A 23093-nucleotide genomic window follows, 5' to 3' on the forward strand; every position below is an offset into this window, starting at 1 on the left:
CTCTGTCACTGCCTGTCCTGCACACCTCTGCTGAACAATGCAATCACAGCTCAGGTACACAGCACAACTTTCAACAGTTACATTTACATTTCTTAGTCCTGAGATGAAGTCTTCCTTTAATATATGCAAAATTCCTAGTAAAAAGTTTTACTATAAAAGATAAAGGTAAATGCTGAATGAAATAGGTATTCTTTTATAATATCACTTTACAATTTTAACAGCACTACCATATGTATTAACGTACAAAACATCCACCCCAAACCTCTAAGTTAGCTCAGTATTAGTCCTATGTTAGAGATACAAAAAATACACAACCATAAATCATTTCCATGTCCTATGGAAACTCACAATTCAAGAACCTCAAAGAAAAAGAGTAGTTTCTGCAGTTTACCTTCACGCAGCAACATTTGCCAGTTAACATAGTTGGAAAATAGCACTACATAAAAATACCCCTAGGTGGCAGAAAAAATAGTAAGTCAGAAGAATCACATACCCACAAATTTGCATAGACTGGTATTTAAATATATATTATTATTACATATATATAAAAATCACAATTACAATGAAAATTTACTCACTCTATCAGGAATGTTCACATAAGTTCCAGCATCAAGAAGATCCTGTACAATTTCAGTATGGCCCTCTTTTGATGCAATCATCAAAGCTGTATTTCCATCTTTATCCGTTAAGTTTACATTTGGGTTCCTTTTCAGTATTTCTTTTACTGAGTCAGTATAGCCACCCTTCACTGCTACAATAAGTGCAGTCATAGAATTCTTCAAACAGAAACAACAGATTTTATTGTACAGTGGATACAGAAACCATTGTTATATCAACAGTTTAAATAACAAAAAGCACTCTCTGACATTACTTTCTCATCCATCCAAATGTTACTTCAGATTCATATTTTAGAGTGCACTTGCTATGTTTTTTTAAAAAGAGCAAGTACTACACTAGAGAATACTTCAAATGCAAACAGTAAAGCTAAGGTCAGTTTATTCTAACTCCTCAGTGTAGCACTGTAAAGTAATTTTCTTGTCATATGGGAACATACTATTATTAAACAACCAGTTCCGCCAATACCAATCACCAAGAGGTTTTCTAAAGTCTTCAGAAATAATCTTATAAACACCAGAAGTTGTCCTACTTTTCCACTTAACTTTTACTGATTTTTTTTTTTTGACAAGCATTTAAAGTGTCTTACACAACAAAAAAATAAAATCTGTTTCATTTAAAAACAATATACAGCTGGAACCTTTAAAAAATTCCAGTTTCTGAAAAGGCACAACAGCCATTATTATTTTCAAAAGATGCCCTGTGTTGACTTACTTTTCAAACAGCACTGAGGACTAAGCTGTTTTACTTATCAGGCTTGGGTACAAAATTAATTTTGATAGTGTTAATCTTCAGAGAACAATAACCTGAATTCATTCATGTTCATTAAAATTTACACTTTACATAACAGTTTGTCAACTGTCAATACGACTCCCCAGTTATATGGCATTTTTATTACAAGGCACAAAGAACTTTAAATAATCTTCTCATGTAATTTGCAAACAGTTGAAAAGTAATGGACTTCAACATCAACATTTCATCTTGTTTCATGTATTTCTTTTGATTTGTATTATAACTACAACAGGACACACAGATGTGTGTACCCACACCTTATCACCAGAAAATGAACAGTTACTTACAGCTCCTTCTTGATCAACATCAGCTCCCATTTGCAGCAAGTATTTCACACACTCCAAATGACCTTTCCTCGCCGCCCAAACCAGCGGGGTGGTTCCATACTGAAAAAACATTTATAACACTTTTATCATATCACTCTCTGTATTTAGTATCCCCTACAATGTAGTATTCATCTTTGCAGCTTTAGTTTTCACAAAGATATTATTTGGTCTTGTGAAATATAATTTGGTCTTGTGAATCAATACCAGCATTTGAAAAGCCATTTTAACTTTTTCTTTGTAGAAGAGAGCTGCAAGAATAATTTTTCTATGCAGCCTAAGATAACAAGATTTCCAATAGCTAGGAAAACAGAAATATGCTCCACTGAAATAACCATCTTCAGCATACCATGGAAAAACCTCTTGCAAGTATAACGACTTACTCTAGCATGCTAATTCTAAACTCACGGGCAACATATAACAGTGGGTGTTTTTCCAATCAAAAACTCAGACTTTTTTTTTAACAAAATTTACATGAAATGTATCAAGACATTACTTATTATATAAATATAACTTACTTTGTCAGAGCAGTTCACTTTAGCTCCATATTGCAGTAAGAGATGTACTATATCCGAGTGGCCCCGTCCTGCTGCCCAAATAATTGGATAAACACTGTATTGCTTAGAATTAAAAAAAAAAAAGGGAAATAAAGTCATATCATTATTTTTCATGAACAATATAGATCACAATGCTCCAAGAGACAATAAACCCATAGAAGAAGGAATATACAGAAATAAATCTAACTACATAAATCTAACTACATATCAATAACTGTTGCCGAGTACGCTTTCAAGATGATATCTAGGAAGATGTCTACCATTTAGAATCCATTTTGGTTTATAACTCCTTCAACAAGGTTTAAAAATTCACATCCTTATCTTAATATAATCATTTGTAATGTAAGAGAGAAGCAACAGACAGCTATACAATATCCCTAAGTAACCAGGGCTGCAGATCAGTCAGGTGATACGTGCAGAAGCTGCATCTGCAAACCCGATGCAATCCATCCCCAGAAAGGTAAGTCATCAGGGTCCTTCCCTGATTCGTCACTGTTGCCTCCAACACCAGAGCACTGACAGTACAAACAAATTGTTCATTTCACTTTCAACATGCCTATACTTTTATAGAAAATGCTTATGAAATAAAATAAATCTTAGTATCTTAGTTTAATTCTCTCTCAAATGTGTGGTACGTATTTATGTAATCTAGTCCATTTGGTAACTATTATGAAACAATTAAAACAAATTGTTGTTTCCAAATTGCACATATCAGTTATTCGATTAACTTAGACACATAAAAATAACAACTGTTATGCAAGTAGCATTAGATACACCACTTATCTTTTCTATTATTTCCTCTCCTGCTAATTTGAATCTCATTAAAAGCTACACATTCAACTGTCCTAACTAAAAAAATAAAATTAATTAAAAACAGTGGCTGTCATGCAGATTCTTAAAGCAATCCCTTTATTAATAAAGTACAGTGATTAACATTATATTGCAAAAAATGCAAAATGTTTAATCCAGATAATAAGATGAGTGTACAATTCAGGCCTTTAACATTGGGGAAGAAGGGAAGTTTAAGACTGAAACTTACCATTCCTGTGATGTTTGGATTTGCTCCTTTCTCAAGCAGCAGTTTAGCTACTTCAGTACGGCCTTTATACGATGCCCACATCAGGGCAGTCCATCCTCCCTGGCAAGCACAATTCAAATAAACATAAAAACCAAAAAATACTCTTCAGAAACCTAATTAGTGACTTTTATTTCATTTTGTATTTGTCCTAAGACTGTTTTGCAAGTTCAAAATGTAACAAGGACTGAGCACACAACCATTTTAACAGCACTGAGTACATAATTTAAGAATAAAAGATCTTTGGTTTGTTTTATAGAATGGAAAAGTCTCCAACTCCCAAAATTGCTAATATTACTAAAGAGATGGAAACTACTTTATTTTTACACTAGGACAACACATACCAAATCCCGATGCTCCAAACTGACATTATAATTAAGTAGCTCTGCTACAATAGCTGCATGTCCTTCTTTAGCTGCTGAAATAAGAGCTGTCCAGTTATCCTAGGAAAAAGAAAAAGCATTTTTAAGTGATGTGCAACATTCTGTCTCCACTCCTCAATTCACTGCAGGTTAACTTGAAAACGTTATGAAGGAAGCAACACCTACAAAGGATTAAAGAATGAGGTCAAGGGATTGGGAACTGCTGGGTGAGGAGAAGATGGCAACCAAGACCACAGAAAATGCTGGTGGTCTGTCTCCATGTACAGTGAGTAACATCACCCAAGAGGCTAATACACAGGTGAATTTGGACCTCAGCTTCTTAGATTTATGACCACTTCAGAACATACATTTCCTCTTGCACTACAGCTTACCTTCTATCCACTAACCCACTATCCACTAACCATGTCCAGGTGCGGACTACTGCTTTGTGTGCTATACCCATAGAAATATAGCAACAGTTTATACAATAAATGTTCTTCAGATAAGGATAGAAACCGTAACATTAACAGCAGATGAAAGAAAGTATTTCCAAAAATAGAGACATTTACTTTTGATTTTCTTATTTTTTTATTTTCAAAAAACAGGTTTCATACCAGACCCTTCCTGGGTATCTACTTGGCTACAATAAAACTAGAGTGCAGAGTGAAAAAAAAAAAGAGCAACAACCTTTTCCTGTTTATCACTCTTCATTAGAATATACAGACCTTTCAAAACTTTTTAACAACATCTCTGTCCTATTTCTGGGAATCTTTCACCTAAAGTCAACCCCTTTTCCGAAGGTAGGAAGGCAATATATAAATTTGAAACCCTTCTCTGTCACTGTCCTGGCTTTCACCTGAACTAATCCTTTAACCTAAGTTCTCCCTCAGTATTTATTGAAAACACCAAAATCAAGAAAAACCAAAAACAAAACCAATGTACTACAACATAACTTTTACCCATCTTTGATGCTTTATTTCTCTATTCTGCCTACCTTTCTGTGTCAACTACTGACAATCCTATTACAGCTTCTCATTTCCAGAAGAAACAGCAGCAGCATTTAGCAGAGAACCTCAGACATTTACATCATCTGAAACATCCCTATTCTTTACAAGGCATCTTAGCAGAGGAATACAGAGCCAAGTAATTTTGGGTTAAATTTCTCTTATATATCATCATTTTCCACCTTTTTTTCCTCCTCAACACTCACCTAAGTACCTTTTCTTTGCCTGCATCTTGAAATTTCATTTTTCCTCTGTTGTTAAGAACCATCATATAAAGCACTAATACTTACTGCATCTTCCAAATTGCAATTAGCTCCCTTCTTGAGAAGCTCCTGGACAATTTCTAAATTGCCTTGCTCAGCAGCCAACATGAGTGGAGTCTGGCCATTCTGAAATGAAAATGATAGGAAAGTGATGTGTTGAGAAGTGATGCAAATGATGCACATACACCAACAATAGAAGGCCAAAAACTACAGAGAAACATTGTTTCCAGTTTTTCATTGCCAATGAAATGCACTGGGTTTCAAACCAGGCAGTGATCTTGCAGTAAAAATGGATAACATGATATTAAACCCTGTCCCACGAGAGAGAAAAATACCCAAACCAACCGAACAAAAGTTTCAGATATTAGACATGGTACCAAAAAAAGAGTTACACTGTTAAGTATTTATCTTTCTGAATGATTTGCCAACTGCATACATCTCTAATAAAGCCTGTTACATTTTTACATCTTGAAATAACGGAGTCACAGTTTAGAAATTAACAAACAAACAACCAAATCTAGCCCAGGAACCACAACAGCCATTAAAACATGCCCACTGATTTTAAGGAACAGTAAGATTTCTTGCTGAAGACTTGGAAAAAATAGCCAAGTTCTATATCACACTTGGGTCTGACAGCATACCATGTACAGACACCATTCCTGCCCCGTGCAACACAGGTTCTTAGCAGGCAGCCCCATCGCAGGGAAGATGAAAGATAGAAAAGCTGGGTTATTTGCCTTCAAAGATGTTTCAGAAGTCAGGCTTCCATCAGCCTAATTTTGCATCAGGAAACTTCTTTTTAGAGCTTAACAAACAGAAGAAAACCCTCAGATACAACTACTCTGCATGAGGAAAAGTAGAACTTACTAAATTTGACAGTAAATTTTTTAATTTCAACAAGCAAAATAAAAAAAAGGGAATTTTTCCTGAGCGCTCTCCTGTCTTTTCTCTGTACTGTATATACTCAGATAATTTGAGTTTTCTATAGATAATGCAAAAGCTACATTTTAGGAGCTACATACCAGAAATTTCTCTGAAAAGAATAAGTCAAAGCAGAATCAGAATACAGTAAGATCACTGATTTTTATTAGTAGAACTGCTAACAGTAAGATTAATAAACACATTTGATGAGTTCTTTCTGCTCTTTATGGAAAAAAAATAATAATAAAAACATTTTAAAAATTCCCAGAAATGCACTATTTTCAAAAAAGCTTTCTGGTCCATCAGCTATTCCCTAAGTAGTCTTTACAGAATCTTTCCCGTGACATTATAGATAGATAACCAACAGTATTACCTGTGACAGGATATAACTTAATATCTAACTGCAATTTTTTACAGAAAGAAATTTTGCCCTTGTATCAGCTCATGTTGTTATAACTACACATTTCATACATTCAAAATGATACCTTTGCTTTTAGATCCTCAAGTATATTTTGTAACAACAAGTAATAGTATTTATGTCTAGTCATCAAAAAAAAAAAAACATGCTCATGGAATTAAGAGGAAGAAAAATACTACTTTGTAGAAGAGAACAACTCTCTTCTGAGAGAATAGGCATAACTTTTGCACTTTAAAATGTGTTCTTTATATGCAAGTTAATCATGTGGGAATACGCATGCCAAGTGATTTGGGAAATCATGCCTGACCAACCCGACTGCCTTCTGCAATGACATCATTGGCTCAGAGGATGAGAAGCCAAGATGTTGTTTATCCCATCTCTAGCCAGGCTTTCAACTCTGTCTGCCTTAACATCCACACAGGCAACCCGATGGAGTACGGGCTAGATAAATGGCCAGTGAGGTAGACTGGAACTGGCTGAACTGCTGGGCTCAGAGGGTTGTGATCAGTGGCACAAAGTCCAGCTGGAGGCCAGTCACCAGTGCAATAACACAGGGTCGATACTGGGGCCAGTACTGTTTAACCCCTTTATTAAGGACACAGTGCACTCTCGGCAACTTTGCAGCCAACACAAAGTTGGGAGGAGTGGCCGATGCACCAGATGCTTGTGCTGCCATCCAGAGGGACCTCAACAGGCTGGAGAAATGGGTGGACAGGAAACTCATTGTACTGGGTGTAGGTGGTCATGGTTCTGCATCAGGGGAGTTGCCCAGGGTGTCTGTGAAGAAAGGCCAGGACTTCTCCATGCCAACACAGCCAATTCCAGCCAGCTCCAACCATCCTTCCTCAGGACACAGAACTAGGCAACGTCCAGAGGTCCCTTCCAAGCTGTGCTTTAGCAGTACACATGAAAATCCCTGGTTTAGCATGAGTGTTCCTCTTATCTCCTTCTCAATAACGTTATCACTGGGATCAGCTGCCACAGGTGCATAACATAAATGGGTGATAAACTGAACTGATCTCTGGGCAAGAGGAGTTGTGGGTGGGAAAGTGATCCCCCTCCTGTAAGAAGTGTCATAGAGTTGTTGAGCGGCTCTGGTATTCTTAGACAAATGTAAAACTTTTCTATTAGGGTATTGAAAACATCCTTCCCTTTTTGCTAGGAGATTCTCAAACATAGCTTCAATTATTCAGCAGATCACAAAGATTTCACCAACAAAGAAACAAAAGATTATCACTATGCCTGTGGCATTCATCAACAATGACGTCGACAAAGGGATGGAATGTACCCTCAGCAAGTTTGCTGATGACACAAAACTAGGAGGGGTGGCTGACACCCCAGAAGGCTGTGCCACCATCCAGCGAGACCTGGACAGGCTGGAGAGCTGAGCAGAGAGAAACCCAATGAAATTTAACAAGGGCAAGTGTAGGGTGCTGCACCCAGGAAGAAATAACCCCAAGCACCAGTACAGGTTGGGAGCTGACCTGCTGGAGAGCAGCTCTGAGGAGAAAGACCTGGGAGTCCTGGTGGACAACAGGATGCCCATGAGCCAGCAATGGGCCCTGGTGGCCAAGGCGGCAAATGGCATCCTGGGGTGCATCAAGAAGAGCATGGCCAGCAGGTCAAGGGAGGTCATCCTGCCCCTCTACTCTGCCCTGGTGAGACCCCATCTGGAGTACTGTGTCCAGTTCCGGGCTCCCCAGTTCAAGGAGGACTGGGAACTGCTGGAGAGGGTACAGCAAAGGGCCACAAAGATGATTAAGGGCCTGGAGCATCTCTCCTACGAGGAGAGGCTGAGAGACTTGGGTCTTTGTAGTGTGGAGAAGAGAAGACTTAGGTGGGATCTAATTAATGTGTACAAATAGTTAAAGGGAGGGTACCAGGAGGATGGAGCTGGTCTTTTTTCATTGGTGCCCAGTGACAGGACAAAAGGAAATGGGCACAAACTTGAGTATAAGAAGTTCCACCTAAATGGGAGAAGGAATTTCTTTATTGTGAGAGTGGCAGAGCACTGGAACAGGCTGCCCAGAGAGGTTTCCTTCTTTGGAAACATTCAAAACCTGCCTGGCCAAGTTCCTGTGCAACCTGCTATAGGTAGACCCGCTCTGGTGGGGGGGTTGGAATAGATGATCTCCAGAGGTCCCTTCCAACCCCATGTGGTTCCATGATTCTATGACTCAGATTAACTCTCAAAAGTTGTCCAAGAGTCTAGACATGCCACAACAACTAAATGCCCATATTTTTCTCAAGCACATCAAATACTGTATATCTGTACATCACAGCTAAGTCTAAGTATTAGAATATCCAAATTATGAAGGGGCACGCCTGTACCTTTTTAGAGAAGTCATTCAGTGGTGATACTTTACAGATTAGCTCTCGCAGTCCATGAGAGATCAAAAGATTCTGAACTGAAGATACAGAAGGAAAGGCACAAAGGAAACTGCAGGTTTTTAGGATCAAAGTGTATCACACAAGTCAAGCATTTATCATTAGCTATTAAGTAATCAAAGTATCCAGTATTAGAGAGAGAATGCACACAGGGGAGAGAATGCACACAAGGAAAAGACAGAGAGACTGAGGCTTGCTCCACTTAACTGAAACTCCTCGTGCTACTCCAACAAAACCATCTCTACAGAAACTGACTGGAACGGCCCAGCTTTTCTGGCAACCGATCACAGTCAAGATATAAAGGGCTGGTAACAATGTGGGTGATCCCACCATTGGGCAAGTCACTGAAGCCTGGGAGGTCCTGGCACCAGCAAACCCTGGTTTGCCAGCAATTTTTTTTAGACATACTCTGTTGGCGCTGACATTCCCGTTTTGGAATTTTGTTTTTAGCCAAGAAGAAAAGAAGCCTTGGCAGGTCCAAAACTGGAAACAAAATTGAGCTCAATGCCACTGAATTCCAATGAAGAAATAACATTTAAACAAAACTCCTATTACTGATAAATATAAACAGCCTCACCCCATCATGGGTTTAAAACTGACACAAACCATACACGTCTTCAGAAAATACCTTCTCCAATGTATCAGAAGACTGAAAAAATCAGGCAACAGGGAAGTGATCTCTACAAAAAAGGCACTTAATGAAAGCCAGGAGTGCACTTAGTCCCATGAAGAAGAGAAGAATGAATTAGAGAAGAAGGTGAAGGCAGCGGCACTGTTGATTGAGTTAACACAGACTATTTGTCTGATTTTGACCATGTTGTTCAGAGGAATTACCAGCAGAGGGAACAGATTATTCCTCTTCTCAGATACACGCCAGGCGGTGAGGTTCGTGTGTATGCTTTGAAACTTAAAAATTCTCCCATCTCAAATACATCTGGGCATACACAGCACAAAATGAATGTGCTGACATGGGAAGAAAACTGTTTTAACTGAAACCAGATCTAATAACTACAGCAAGGCTAAATTCTGTACATTGTTTTCACATTTGCATGGTATTTTCTGGTTTTGAGTAATATATGCCTTTTTTTTTTGCCAAAAATGCTCTTTCCATCTTATGCAACAATAAAAAAAATAATGCAACAGAACATGTATTTTCTAAGACTTACATTTAAAAAAATAATTTTAAAAAAGTAATTGCAAAGCCAGCCTTCCACACACTACAAGGCAAAAAACTACCTGGACTCTCAGACTTAACAGGTAATGGTCAACTGTTCACAGTAACTGGTGCCCAGTTGAGGGGGTTTGACTCAGGGCTAATATCTCAGCATCTTCATCAACACCCAGAACCACAAAACAGAACGTGCCCTCAGCAAGCTGACAGACTGCCCCAAGCTAGGGATAGTGATCCATATGCCAGAGGACAGGGATGCCGATCAGAGGGAATTCAATATTTCAACAAAGGCACAGAGACTGGAACAGACCAACCCTCTGCAACAGTACTGGTTAGGGCCCAACTGCCTGTGGAGCCACGCTGCAGAAATGGGCACGGGGTTCCGATGGACAAAGAGGGCCAGGAATCGGCAGCGCAGCCCTGAAGCAACAAAGACAAATCAAATACTGGGCTGCATTAGCAAAAGTACAGCCAGCCCTCTACTCAAGGCTGGCGAGGCTGAATCCAGAACACAGTGCTCCATTTTGGGCTCCCAACAAAGAGGCTCCCAACAAGAGAGACTGACAAACCACAGAGTTCCAGCTACGGGGTCACTCAGACAGTTACGAGACTGGAGCATAAGACATACAGGCAGGGAATGAGAGCTGGATTTGTTCAGCCTGGAAAACGGAAAAGTAAGAGGGGAATCGACATCAGCCTTGCACTACCTAGAGGGCAGGGGAGTCTCAGAAGTCAAAGGAGTAGTTAAGCACTGGAGCATTGTTTAAAGAGGCTGCAGCATCTCCACCTTTGAAGACTTTCAAATTTTCAAACCTGATGTAACTCTAAAGTTCTCTTTGCAATTAGGAGGAGATTGAACCTACTGACCTCAAAAGGTCCCTTCTATCCTGAATTTTTTTATGAATTTGATTCTCTGAAAAGGTTATGTAAGTCAACAAGGTTGCAGTTCTACAACACTGTTTAGGAAATCCGAACTAAAAAAACACATAAAAACTGATGATACAAACTGTAAGTTCAGATGAAAGAAAAGTCCATACACTTACAAACCAGAAAATCTACTACAGAAAAAGAAATCAGTCAAATCACCTAAGCTTATCTGTAAAATACACAAAAGACATAAAGATAACCTGAATTTTAAACATTGTGCAAAACAACGTAAACAGTTACTAGCAACAAATATTTGCATGAATCAAACCTCCCAAGAAACTCTCAGGAATCTTTAGTGCAGTATAATGAAACCACAGCACATTTGCTTAAATTGCTGGTGGTGATGTGTTCAAATCAGACTAAATTAGATGACAAAGCAGCAGCTAACAATTATCACACTATCCCAGGATTTCCAATAATCCACATTCCAACTTCCTGCTGTGTATCAAGACTTCCTGTGTAAAAGTTATTTCATACTGGTAAAGTATTAAATACATGTAAAGCCATTTAATACTCCTTGTTACATCTAGACTTACCTTGCGGATACATATATTTTCATCCAGATGAGCACCTGCTCAGAGCAAATTGCAATATATGCTACTCTATGGATCATATAACAAAGCTTCTCTTGGCTAGAAACCAGGATGTGGGGGAAGAATTGTTATCAGCCTAGGTTTCACTCCAAAATGGACAGGGCAAGCATGAACATGCAGCTAAATGAACTAAAAACCAATTCCTAGTCGCAGAAGTACAGGTATAATCTTCATCTACAAAGAATGGAGCTGCGTTTTCCAGCTCAGAACACTCAGAAAACAAATACTGAAAGATGCTGATGTCATGACAGAGACTGAATATTTTGTGTCCAGTCAGGGCAAAGGTAAGCAGTCAGTTGAAAATAGAACTGAAATTTATTAAATAACCAGTGTGATCTCACAAATTGTTCATTCTGTAAATAATAGGCTGCAAATATGAAACTGACATGTAAAAAAAATAATCATCTTACCTCATTTCTCTCATCTACATCCCTGCATTTCTCAAGAAGTGCTTTCAGAGCAGGAACGTTTCCTTCTTCTACGTAGGTCAACAGACTTTGACTCATCAGACTTGCCATCTTCACACAGTATTTAAAATGCTTCTGTAACAAAGCTTATCTGTATTTCAGGAAAGGAAAAAAAAAAAAAAAGAAAGCATAAGTAAAGACAGAGTTAACTGTGACATTAGAAAGTATGAATTGTACATGCCAGTAAGTTATTGGTTGGGTACAAATACCCGCCATTCTCCTCAACATAGCTCTGGGGAGACCTGCATGTTGAAATGCCCTACGCTTCGATGAAACATCAATTGCTTATTCTTCCTAGTTCTTAGAAAAATCACAGAAATTATTCTAATTTCTAGGTATTTTCTAAATATGTGTTTTGAATGGAATGTATAGTAGTCTTCCATTTGCATAAATTTTGCTGCATATCTAACATATGTTACATACTTTATATATTTTAGTTATTTACAGTAAAACTCTTATCATTTGTGTACATCAGCAGAACATGGAGGCTATTCAGCATTATGAAACACAATGATAATATCTAAATTTCAGCCATATGGAACTCTGAGAAACACCATTTATTAAATCAGTAATCATCAAGTTTATCCAGACATGTTTGCATGTGATGGCACGTTGTTAACTTGCTTGTCAAACTTCACATAGCTTCTGTTGACTGATTATATGTTTTTAACCTCTAATATGCAAAACAGGAAAGGCTTTTCTTTGTTTAAGGCAGACCATTACAACCCATTTAAGGCTTCCTAAAAAACTGCAGGCTAGTACCAGTAGTATTACTGCACCAGTATGGCTCCAGAAACTGAATTATTCATTGCACTTAAGTTTTACCAGGCGCAGAACATGTTGTGGGGCTAAGCATAAGAAGCACCCACCTCACCTTTTCCTCACCAGTGGATAACAACTGCTCTCTTTCTGGATTTTCCTTGCATGATACTAGTGTAACAGCAGAGGAAAAACTCAGTTTAGTGTTAGCTAAAGCCTACTGGTTAGGCTATTCTCTAGCAGGCACTAGTGACTTTCCCAGCCAAATGTTCTAACTCCTATTCTCACATTAGAGCAGCCAGTGATCCTTTCTGGGCTCCCAACTGAAGCGAAACATTAGCCAAAAAGAGATGGAAGGAAGCCAGCAGGAACTTCACTGTGCTTAGCACAAAGAAGTTAGTTTTGATTTAGAGATTTCAATCAAACAATCCAGCTCTGCTTTAATTTGTTTGCACAGAATATAACACTATTGCACCACCCTTATTCCTTCAGCAAATAAGTATATATAGACAAACACACCATTGCCAGGATACATTAGACGCAGCCTGAGCTCACCTATAGCACCACAGCCAGCACAGGACCTAGGTATAGAAATAACTTGTTCATAAAAATTCCAGCAAAACAGCCAACACACCCAGTTCGGGTAAGAGGACACTAGCTCTGGGCACAAGAACTTTAGACATACACGAACATCTAGTGACAAAAGAAACTATACACTAGGTACATTGTAGGTATGTCAACAGAAGAACACAGAGGCAGAGGAAGGAGTGACTCCCACTGTTAAATTTGGGCTTAAAATTCAGGTTGCAGTTTGAGACACAAATTCCAAAGACTTGGGCATCTCCATGCTCCGAAAACCCACATACTATGTAAAAATACACAAATCAAATAATGTCAGACATTGTTTAAAACCCAAATCTAAAATTGGTTTGGGGAAAAAAAAAAAAAAAAGTCTAACATACAAAGCCCAGCAACAGTTTTACAAGGCACTGCACAAACAGCCAGCCTCTCCCAGAAGGAAACTATAAATAAACTAAGAACACAAAAGGTCCATCACATTTACCGTACAGCTGGAGTACCATCATGGAAAGGCGGGTGTGCAGTACAGTCGTGTCATATAATTGTCTTTATTTTTTTCAGTAGAAGGAAGAGCTAATTGAGAGGTTGCAAACTTAAAACCTAAACCACACCAGAACAGAAAGGCTGAAAAGAAACTGTGATTGTAGCAACTCAGTGCCCACACAGAGCCTGCGGCTGCAATTTCAGATACAAAAATACCAAAAAAGTCAACATCTTGCCTGGCATCCAGCTGCCAGTCCGTAACAGCCCCCCCGCCTTACAGCCTGCACCCAGTATCTTACAGCCATATGCAGATGTCTTGGATATTTTCAGGCACCTAAAATGACATTAGGTAGTCACATGAAGGCACCTGAATTCCTCCCATAATATTTTATATATTTCAACAGAAATTCATGAAACATGACTTGCCACTAGCTCCACTGCTACCATAGACATTTTCCAATTTCCCTGTACAGTTTCCCATCTTCTCTCCTTTAGTTGCACCTTAAAGCCCTATGCTATTTTCCATACCAAATACTAAATTGAAAACTATATTAAAAATCATCACCAAAACGTGACTACAGTGTCTCACCAAGTGAATTCTACTCTGCAGTTGCTATCAAAATTTTGCCAATTTAAAACCAGGAGCCCATTTGGAAATTGATCCCCTTTCCAATAAGGATTAATGCTGTTATTTTTTTCCTCCCACCAAAGCAAGGTGATTAATTCTTAGCTTGGAAAAAAGCATTCAGCATTGCTTCCTCCTCAGAGGAAGATTCCTCCCTTGACGTTCCCTACTGCCATATTTCAGAAAGGCAAAGGCAGCCCTGCTGCACTGTAGATAAGTATCCTGCTTCAGAACCTACTCCTTGAACTCCGGTTATCAAGACAGCACACTTTCTGCCTTAATGTACATCTGCATCCTTGAAGGCAACTTAAACCTTTCACTAAGAGCAAAATAAATCTAGTGCTGCATTTAAAAACCCCATATTAATATTACTCTTTTAAAATGGTAAGAGCTTTGTAAGGGTGAACCATCACCAAGTATATCAATATTCTTTGTCACCTACACTGCACTGTCACACAATATCCCCATCTAAGAATTTGTTTTTATAAAATAGACTTTTACTAAAACAATAAAATATTACAATTATGAATTTTATATCCTCATGCCTTCATTTGCCACTTCTCAGACAAGCTTCTTGGGCCATTCCAAAGACTAATGTAACTGGAGCAAAATAAAGAAAAAAAAAAAGCCGGGGGGGGGATGGACCCAAACAAACAAAGAGTGAGAACAAAACAAACCTATCATCCTGCCAACAAATACATACAAAAAAAGTTGGTGTTAAGATTTTTGGAAGCTTTATTTCTCCCCCTGCCCCCAAGACCAATAAACATGCCTGAAATTAGGCTGAAGTTCATTCACGGTACTTTGCCTCATGACAACAAGTCAAAATAAATTGAGCACAGCTACAGTCTACCTTTTTGTTAAATAAGATTTATGCTATTATGTTATGAAAATTAAGTGTCAACCACCATATGGGTGCTGGACACTATGGTGTGATTTCTTCCAATGCTTAAGATTTCTTTTAAATTATCATAAATGCTCCAAACCAAGACTCTGAGGTACAGTCTCTAGCTAGGCAAGCAACTTAATTCTGTGCCCCCCCACAGTGGAAAAAGCTCCTGAAATACATATTCATATGCTTTTCAAAACCAACAACCCTAGATACATAAAAATCCAAACCCAATAGCTTATCCTTTACAACAATAAAGGATGAGAACTTAATCCCTGCCAAATTCCATAAATCTAGTGCAAAACCAGTACTATTCAAGAGCATCGAATACATATACGGTCCTTAACTGCTCAATTAACAGGATTTACTTTGTTCTTTGACACAGCAGAAGTATTTTCACTGTCTATGACAAACCCTCAAATTAAAACCAGGAGCCCATTTGGAAATTGATCCCCTTTCCAATAAGGATTAATGTTGTTACTTTTTTCCTCCCACCAAAGCAAGGTGATTAATTCTTAGCTTGGAAAAAAGCATTCAGCATTGCTTCCTCCTCAGAGGAAGATTCCTCCCTTGACGTTCCCTACTGCCATATTTCAGAAAGGCAAAGGCAGCCCTGCTGCACTGTAGATAAGTATCCTGCTTCAGAACCTACTCCTTGAACTCCGGTTATCAAGACAGCACACTTTCTGCCTTAATGTACATCTGCATCCTTGAAGGCAACTTAAACCTTTCACTAAGAGCAAAATAAATCTAGTGCTGCATTTAAAAACCCCATATTAATATTACTCTTTTAAAATGGTAAGAGCTTTGTAAGGGTGAACCATCACCAAGTATATCAATATTCTTTGTCACCTACACTGCACTGTCACACAATATCCCCATCTAAGAATTTGTTTTTATAAAATAGACTTTTACTAAAACAATAAAATATTACAATTATGAATTTTATATCCTCATGCCTTCATTTGCCACTTCTCAGACAAGCTTCTTGGGCCATTCCAAAGACTAATGTAACTGGAGCAAAATAAAGAAAAAAAAAAAGCCGGGGGGGGGATGGACCCAAACAAACAAAGAGTGAGAACAAAACAAACCTATCATCCTGCCAACAAATACATACAAAAAAAGTTGGTGTTAAGATTTTTGGAAGCTTTATTTCTCCCCCTGCCCCCAAGACCAATAAACATGCCTGAAATTAGGCTGAAGTTCATTCACGGTACTTTGCCTCATGACAACAAGTCAAAATAAATTGAGCACAGCTACAGTCTACCTTTTTGTTAAATAAGATTTATGCTATTATGTTATGAAAATTAAGTGTCAACCACCATATGGGTGCTGGACACTATGGTGTGATTTCTTCCAATGCTTAAGATTTCTTTTAAATTATCATAAATGCTCCAAACCAAGACTCTGAGGTACAGTCTCTAGCTAGGCAAGCAACTTAATTCTGTGCCCCCCCCCAGTGGAAAAAGCTCCTGAAATACATATTCATATGCTTTTCAAAACCAACAACCCTAGAACAAAAAAAATCCAAACCCAATAGCTTATCCTTTACAACAATAAAGGATGAGAACTTAATCCCTGCCAAATTCCATAAATCTAGTGCAAAACCAGTACTATTCAAGAGCATCGAATACATATACGGTCCTTAACTGCTCAATTAACAGGATTTACTTTGTTCTTTGACACAGCAGAAGTATTTTCACTGTCTATGACAAACCCTCAAATTAAAACCAGGAGCCCATTTGGAAATTGATCCCCTTTCCAATAAGGATTAATGTTGTTACTTTTTTTCTCCCACTGTCCATTCCCTGTCCAGTGATCCCCTTTCCAGTAAGGATTAATGCTGTTATTTTTTTTCTCCCACTGTCCATTCCCTGTCCATGAACCAGCTCTTCATTCCCAATCCAACCTTCCGATCTCCCAATGCCCTCAGGCAGCAATTGCTGGTATTTTAGAAAACTAAGAACGCAACAAGAACTATGAAAAGTTCTATTAAGAGCACAAATGCTTGGCTGAAGGTAATGTTTGCACAAGAATTAACCTGTTTTTGTAAGGCTCTCACATCCTGAGCTGAAGCAGACGTTATCACTGTTTTGGAAAGACTGCAAAAATTTGCTGATTTACAAAAATGTAGTACCAATACTGACTGCAGAGGTCCTGATAACTCAAAGTTGCAGATATTTAATGTGCTCTCAGAATCCAGTTTCTAACTACATAAAAAAAATATTACTGCACACTATGTTTTCCAAATATCACCATCATTGTCATAGGTCTCCTCTGTACTTTTTGTGTGAGCTATGATCATTCATGAATAAATATCAAAATTGGTGAACAACACTAGCACTAGTGAGACTTTATTTTCTTGCTTTGTTTTCAATAGGTAAAATTCATAGTGACTTACATAAAATTCATATTTTTCATCATAAAATGAAAAAACCCACACAAACTCCTGCCTTCTTTTTAAGAAGTTTCATTCTATTTCCAGATACAAAAGCTACCTTCCCAACATGCAATACTGTGACAGATCTTTCAGTTAACTGTAAAAGGAAATAATTACAGTGCTGCTGAAATCTTGGCATGTACACGCAAGACAAGGACACATGCAGTATTCTACCCTTAGGAACTGGAAATGCCATCTTTCCAGATTATAATTTAAAGAAGCTTAAAATACAGAAGAATTGTACATACAAAATTTATTAATAAGTCGGTTTCATGTTCTCACACATTTTCATACTTTATGATGGCATAAAAAATGAAAAACATGTTGGAACATCACCTTTACTCAAGCTGTAGAGATTCTTGCTAACACAAGCATTACCCATCCTTTATGACACCTTACTGTAATCACTTGCTAAATCCACATATTTCATAAACATTAAGAGGTCACAAGTCAGGCATTACGTGAAGTGGTAAACATTTTCAACTATTCTTTCTATAGGGACTGAGTCAACCAGGATTCTGTTTAATAAACAAATTTTCAACAGCTGAAATGAGGCTCTAAAATATTTATTTCTAGTATTCAGAGGCAGAAAGAAATAACAAATCTAAGATTCCATAAGTAGTCTACACCCACAGCTCTTCTCCACTGCCTGAAGTTCCGCTATGACTAATGACCTTATGCTGATTTTCAGTTTTTCCTTATTTATCTGGGAACTTTTATTCTACTTCTTTCAGCCCCATCCTATTATCCAGACAAAAAATATTTTTAATAGATTACCTTATCTTTTTATTATTCTGTATCAAAGAACAAAGAGTGCAATTAGAAAATATTGTGTGAAATGTTGTGAAACCCATAACCAATAGAACTAAAAAAACTTTGCACAAAATGAGGTCCCTATAGTTGTAACCATTATTAGAGTACACAGCAAGAAATACAGGAAACTGGAGACACACAAGAGATTCTTTTCCACCTTAGGTACTCAATGCAACAGCGTTTCCAAATAGTGTAATGATGGATATTTTTATTTTATTTTAAATAGAACAAATGAGACTGAGGATAACATCCAAAAGACTGGAAAGATGCAAAAAGGTAATTAAACAAGAAGTCATCATTGTCATCTAATAGCAAATATCAGACATGTCTATGGTCTATCCTCCTTAAAAAGATGAGGGAAAAGAAAGGGTTTGTGAGGTATCTCAGAATTTATACCTTATCAGAAAAAAATCTACCTTTAAGACAGAATTTAAATACAGTCAATGAAGAATAAGGTATTGCTAAGAATATCTGAATTCTATGAGAAAATTCAATTCCTGTACAAAACACAAAATGCTTAGTACTACAAAACACTATTAGCTATTTAAAACACAGGTTTTAAATACTTCCTGTAAAAGAAAGGAAAAAGCAACAGGTACCAATGTTAAGTTTTTTTTTAAAAAAAATCATACCAACCAATATAAATCGATTCTGTCAAAACCCATATAAAACACACAGAAGCACAGCAAGGAAGTCTACCCTATCACCTTATACAGTCTCATAAAGCCAATATATTTCTCTGTAACAAAATCAAGGGTTTGTTAGTCACAGACACAAACTCTATGACAAAAAGCTAATTTTTAGAGTATTTTCATGTAAGGAAAAAGTCAGCTGTGTGACAGAGATCTTTCTGACAAAAAAGGTGTTTAAAAAAATATGGCCACATCTCATAAGCTATGGTCACATAGGATTTCAAGTAGATTTTAATTTCTTAGTAATAAAGCTACTTTAAATAGCCACTATTGCAGAACAAAGAACAAATGCCTATCCAATAGACAAATACGTGGGTCTTCTTACACATTGTGATCTGATAAAAACCCCTTTTTTTTATCTTACCCTTTCTTTACTATTTGACTGGGTTGGTGGTGTCAGGCAATTAATCCCATGATTCAAACACTTTTCCAGCAAAAGATGTATAACTGCATTATTTCCCCCATCAATCCTTTTTCAAGTTATAGATGGGAAATCACTTTTCCCCAAACATTTTTTAAGCATATATGAGAAGTGGCAAAGGCCCACCTCCTTAAGAGATTTTGCTATTCAACTTCTTCAGCAGTGCCCAGTGACAGGACCAGAGGCCACGGGCACAGACTGAGACACCGGAGATGCCACAGGAATATCAGGAGACACTTTTTCTCTAAGAGGCTGACCCAGCACTGTCACGGGTTGCCCATGGCAGTGGTGGAGTCTCCATCCTTGGAGACACACAAAAGCCGTCTGGAGACCATCCTGGGCAACCAGCTCTGGAGGGCCCTGCTGGAGCAGGGGGGTTGGACCAGCTCACCTGGGGAGGTGCCTCCCAACCTCAACCGTTCTGTGACCCTTCCCCTTGGAAATCAGACGCCAGACTGCGCTGACGGGTCCAGCCCACATCTACCTTTCCGAGTTAACAAAAGGAGAGAAAAACGGTCCAAGAAGCTCCCCCACCCCCGGCAGCGGAGCTGACAGCGCTACCCAGCCGTGCCTGCGGCACCCCACGGCCCCGTTTACCCCCCGCAAGATGTCCCCGCCGCCCGCCCGCCCAGGAGGGCCCTCTTCGCCCCTCGCACAGGGCGCTGCCGGAGCCCCAGGGCGGAGCGGCCCCACCGCCGCCGTCGCTCCCGGCCCTCAGCCCGGTACCGGCCTGCAGGGGGCCGGGCCCCCTCCCCAGCGATCCCCCAGGTCCCCGCCGCTGTGAGGGGGCGCTGAGGGGAGGGGCCCCGCCGGCGCCCTTTGTTTGGCAGCCCGTGCCCTTCCCCTGTCCTTCCCTGCCCGGCCCGCGCCGTTCCCCGCTCCCCGCTTCCCTCTCGCCGCTCACCTCACAGCCGGCGGGACTCGGCCCCTGCGGGCGGCTCCCCGGGCCCTGCCGGAGACTGACAGGGAGGCGGCGACCCCGAGCGCTCCTCACTTCCCCTCAGCAGCCGCCGCCATCTTACCTCCCTCTGCCCGCCCCCCCCTCACACCGGGCTGGTCACGTGGGCGGGGGGGGCGGCACCGCCCACCGCCCTGAGGGAGGGCGGCCGCTGCCCGGCTCCTCTCAGCGCCGGCCCGGGGAGCCTTCCCTCCGACAGCCCCGCAGGGCTGCGGCGGTAATAGCCCTGTGCGAGCAGCTAATGACGGGGGACCCAGGAAAACCCTGCCCTGGAGGCCTGGCGGCAGCGAGTCACCCGGCGGTAATGGCGGGGGGAGGTGCCGGCTGGCGGGGCTGAGGGCCCGGCTCTGCTCCCCTCGGGATGGGCAGCGCCGTGGGGCGGACCTAGAGCGCCGTCACCCCCAGGCTGCCTTCTGAAAGAAAAGTCTTTGTTAGCAGTTGCCACCTGACGGATAAAGCCAACGAAAGTGTGGTTTGCAGCCTCGCCGTGAGGACTGCCACTGGTAAATATGAAAAAAATAATAATTCCCACCTCACGACACACCTTGGTGTTCACCAGCTTCTCCCAGAGCTCCACCCACCCACCTTCGCAGGTATTTTGAACAAAATTCACCTCACAACACAGGGCTGTGGGCTTCCCAGGCTGTTTCCGAAGTGTTTACAACCACATGGATGATAATTCTTCAGTCTGTGATGATAAAACACATCCTGACTGTAAATGGTCACTTCCATGGAGGATGAATGAATCCCTGCAGTTACTGCTGAGCTGAAAAGTCCTCACTCTGCTACCCGAACGTATGCACACAGGCCATTACTCAAGGATGAGTGGTCCTGATGGTTCCAGCATCCATATATCTTACGTACATAAGAGAAACTTGTCTGATTAGACTGTTTATACTAGCCTCCTAAGATTTATGGATTTTCAAATATTTTCAAAAAACTTTTTTTCAGCATTTATACAAAAAATGCATAGTAATCTCTCACTTCATGACCTCCTCAGCAAACAAATCCTTATTCCAGTATCACAGCTTTCCACCCATCAGGTCTCAGCTGTGTTCTTCACCCCACACCTACCAATTTATCAGGCAGAGACAGTAGCTCCTTCCCTTCTGTGTACAAGGGAACTGTACACACACTGGGAATATGGAGGCAGGGAAAGCGGAGTTTTCTGCATTGTTCTTCACTTTCTTCCCTTTTTGCTACAGATCAATCCAACTCCTGACATTCTCGTGCCATCTGATCCGATTAGGGAAAAGACAAGGCACTGTTAGGATCACTGAGAGTTAGGATTTCACACGAAGTATTCCACTTGCCAAAAACTTCTTTTTGTTTGTTGGTAAAGCATATAAATAATCTCTTAACAGTTGTCCCCAAAAAACTTTTGTCATATCATTAATATAGTTGAAGTGACAATTAATTCAGAGTAGAACTTTTCTAGAGTCTGTAAAGTGCAGAAATACTTGATTTTTATGATGCTTTTTAAAAACGTAGTAAGTGCTGATGTTTGTGAGCTGCTGCAGTAGAGCATATAATCCTACAAAAAAACCCTGTTCTTCCAAGCCATTTTCTTTTCTCTTTCCAGCTTCTCCATCTCCTACAGGATTTCACAGAATCACAGAATGGTTGAGGTTGAAATGGACCTCTGGAGGTCCCTTCTTTGCAGCAAGGGCACATTGCTGGCTCATGTTCAACTTGGTGTGGACCCCCATACCCTTCTCCGCAAAGCTGCTTTCTAGCTGGGTGGCCACCAGCACATAGTGGTGTATTGGGTTATCCTGGCACTTCTCCTCATCAAACTTCATGAGGTTCCCGTCAGCCCATTTCTCCAGCCTATGGGTAGCCTCATGAACCTCTGGTCTATCAGCCACTCCTCCCAGCTTAGTGTCATCAGCAACCTTGCTGAGGGTACACTCTGCCCCATCATCCAGATCAGCAATGAAGATGTTAAAGAGGGTTGGTTCCGGTATCCACTGCTCCCACTCAACTTCATGCTACTGGCCACCACCTTCTGGGCCCGGCCATTCAGGCTGTTTCCAATCCACTTTGTTGTCTGCTCATCCAGCCCATGTGTCATCAGCTTGTCTATGGGGATCTTACAGGAGGCAGTGTCCAAAGCTCTTCTGAAGTCCAGGTAGACAATATCCACTGCTCTCCCCTCATCGATCAAGACAAACATTTCATCATATAAATTTATCAAGTTGGTCAAGCACAACTTCCCCTTGGTGAATCCATGCTGACAACTTCCAATCACCTTCTTGTCCTTCAAGTGCCTGAAAATTGTTTCCAGGATTAGCTAATATTCAATACGCTAAAATCATGGATGAAATTTAGGCAAGACTCACAAAAAACCCCCAAACACCCAAAACATTCAGTGCATTTTTCAAGTAATTCTTAACCTTTCTGTTTAGCTTCCATTATAACTGATGTATGATTTTAACCTTTTAATTTTTAAAAGAACTGAAAAGCTTAACCGTCACAGTAACCAAGCTTGTCTCAGGCACAAAATTACCACACTATTTCAGATTTTAACATCTACCTAATACAAATATAAACTAAAA

General features: G+C 39.9%; 1 protein-coding gene across 1 annotated transcript in view; it reads right to left on the reverse strand.

Annotated features, from left to right (window-relative positions):
• Positions 1-20636, reverse strand: part of KIDINS220 (kinase D-interacting substrate 220kDa) — an 87066-nt gene extending 66430 nt beyond the window's left edge. The window contains exons 1-8 of the mRNA XM_014956814.1: positions 20482-20636; positions 11820-11967; positions 5019-5117; positions 3707-3805; positions 3327-3425; positions 2249-2350; positions 1695-1793; positions 579-776 (exon numbers count right to left, since the gene is read on the reverse strand). Coding sequence (XP_014812300.1) covers positions 579-776; positions 1695-1793; positions 2249-2350; positions 3327-3425; positions 3707-3805; positions 5019-5117; positions 11820-11927 — 804 coding nt within the window. The 5' untranslated portion in view covers positions 11928-11967; positions 20482-20636. The remainder of the gene's footprint in view (positions 1-578; positions 777-1694; positions 1794-2248; positions 2351-3326; positions 3426-3706; positions 3806-5018; positions 5118-11819; positions 11968-20481) is intronic.
• Positions 20637-23093: the final 2457 nt, after the last annotated feature.

The sequence above is a fragment of the Calidris pugnax genome, unplaced genomic scaffold, assembly GCF_001431845.1.
Source record: "Calidris pugnax isolate Ruff unplaced genomic scaffold, ASM143184v1 scaffold171, whole genome shotgun sequence".
NCBI classification, from domain to species: Eukaryota; Metazoa; Chordata; class Aves; order Charadriiformes; family Scolopacidae; genus Calidris; species Calidris pugnax.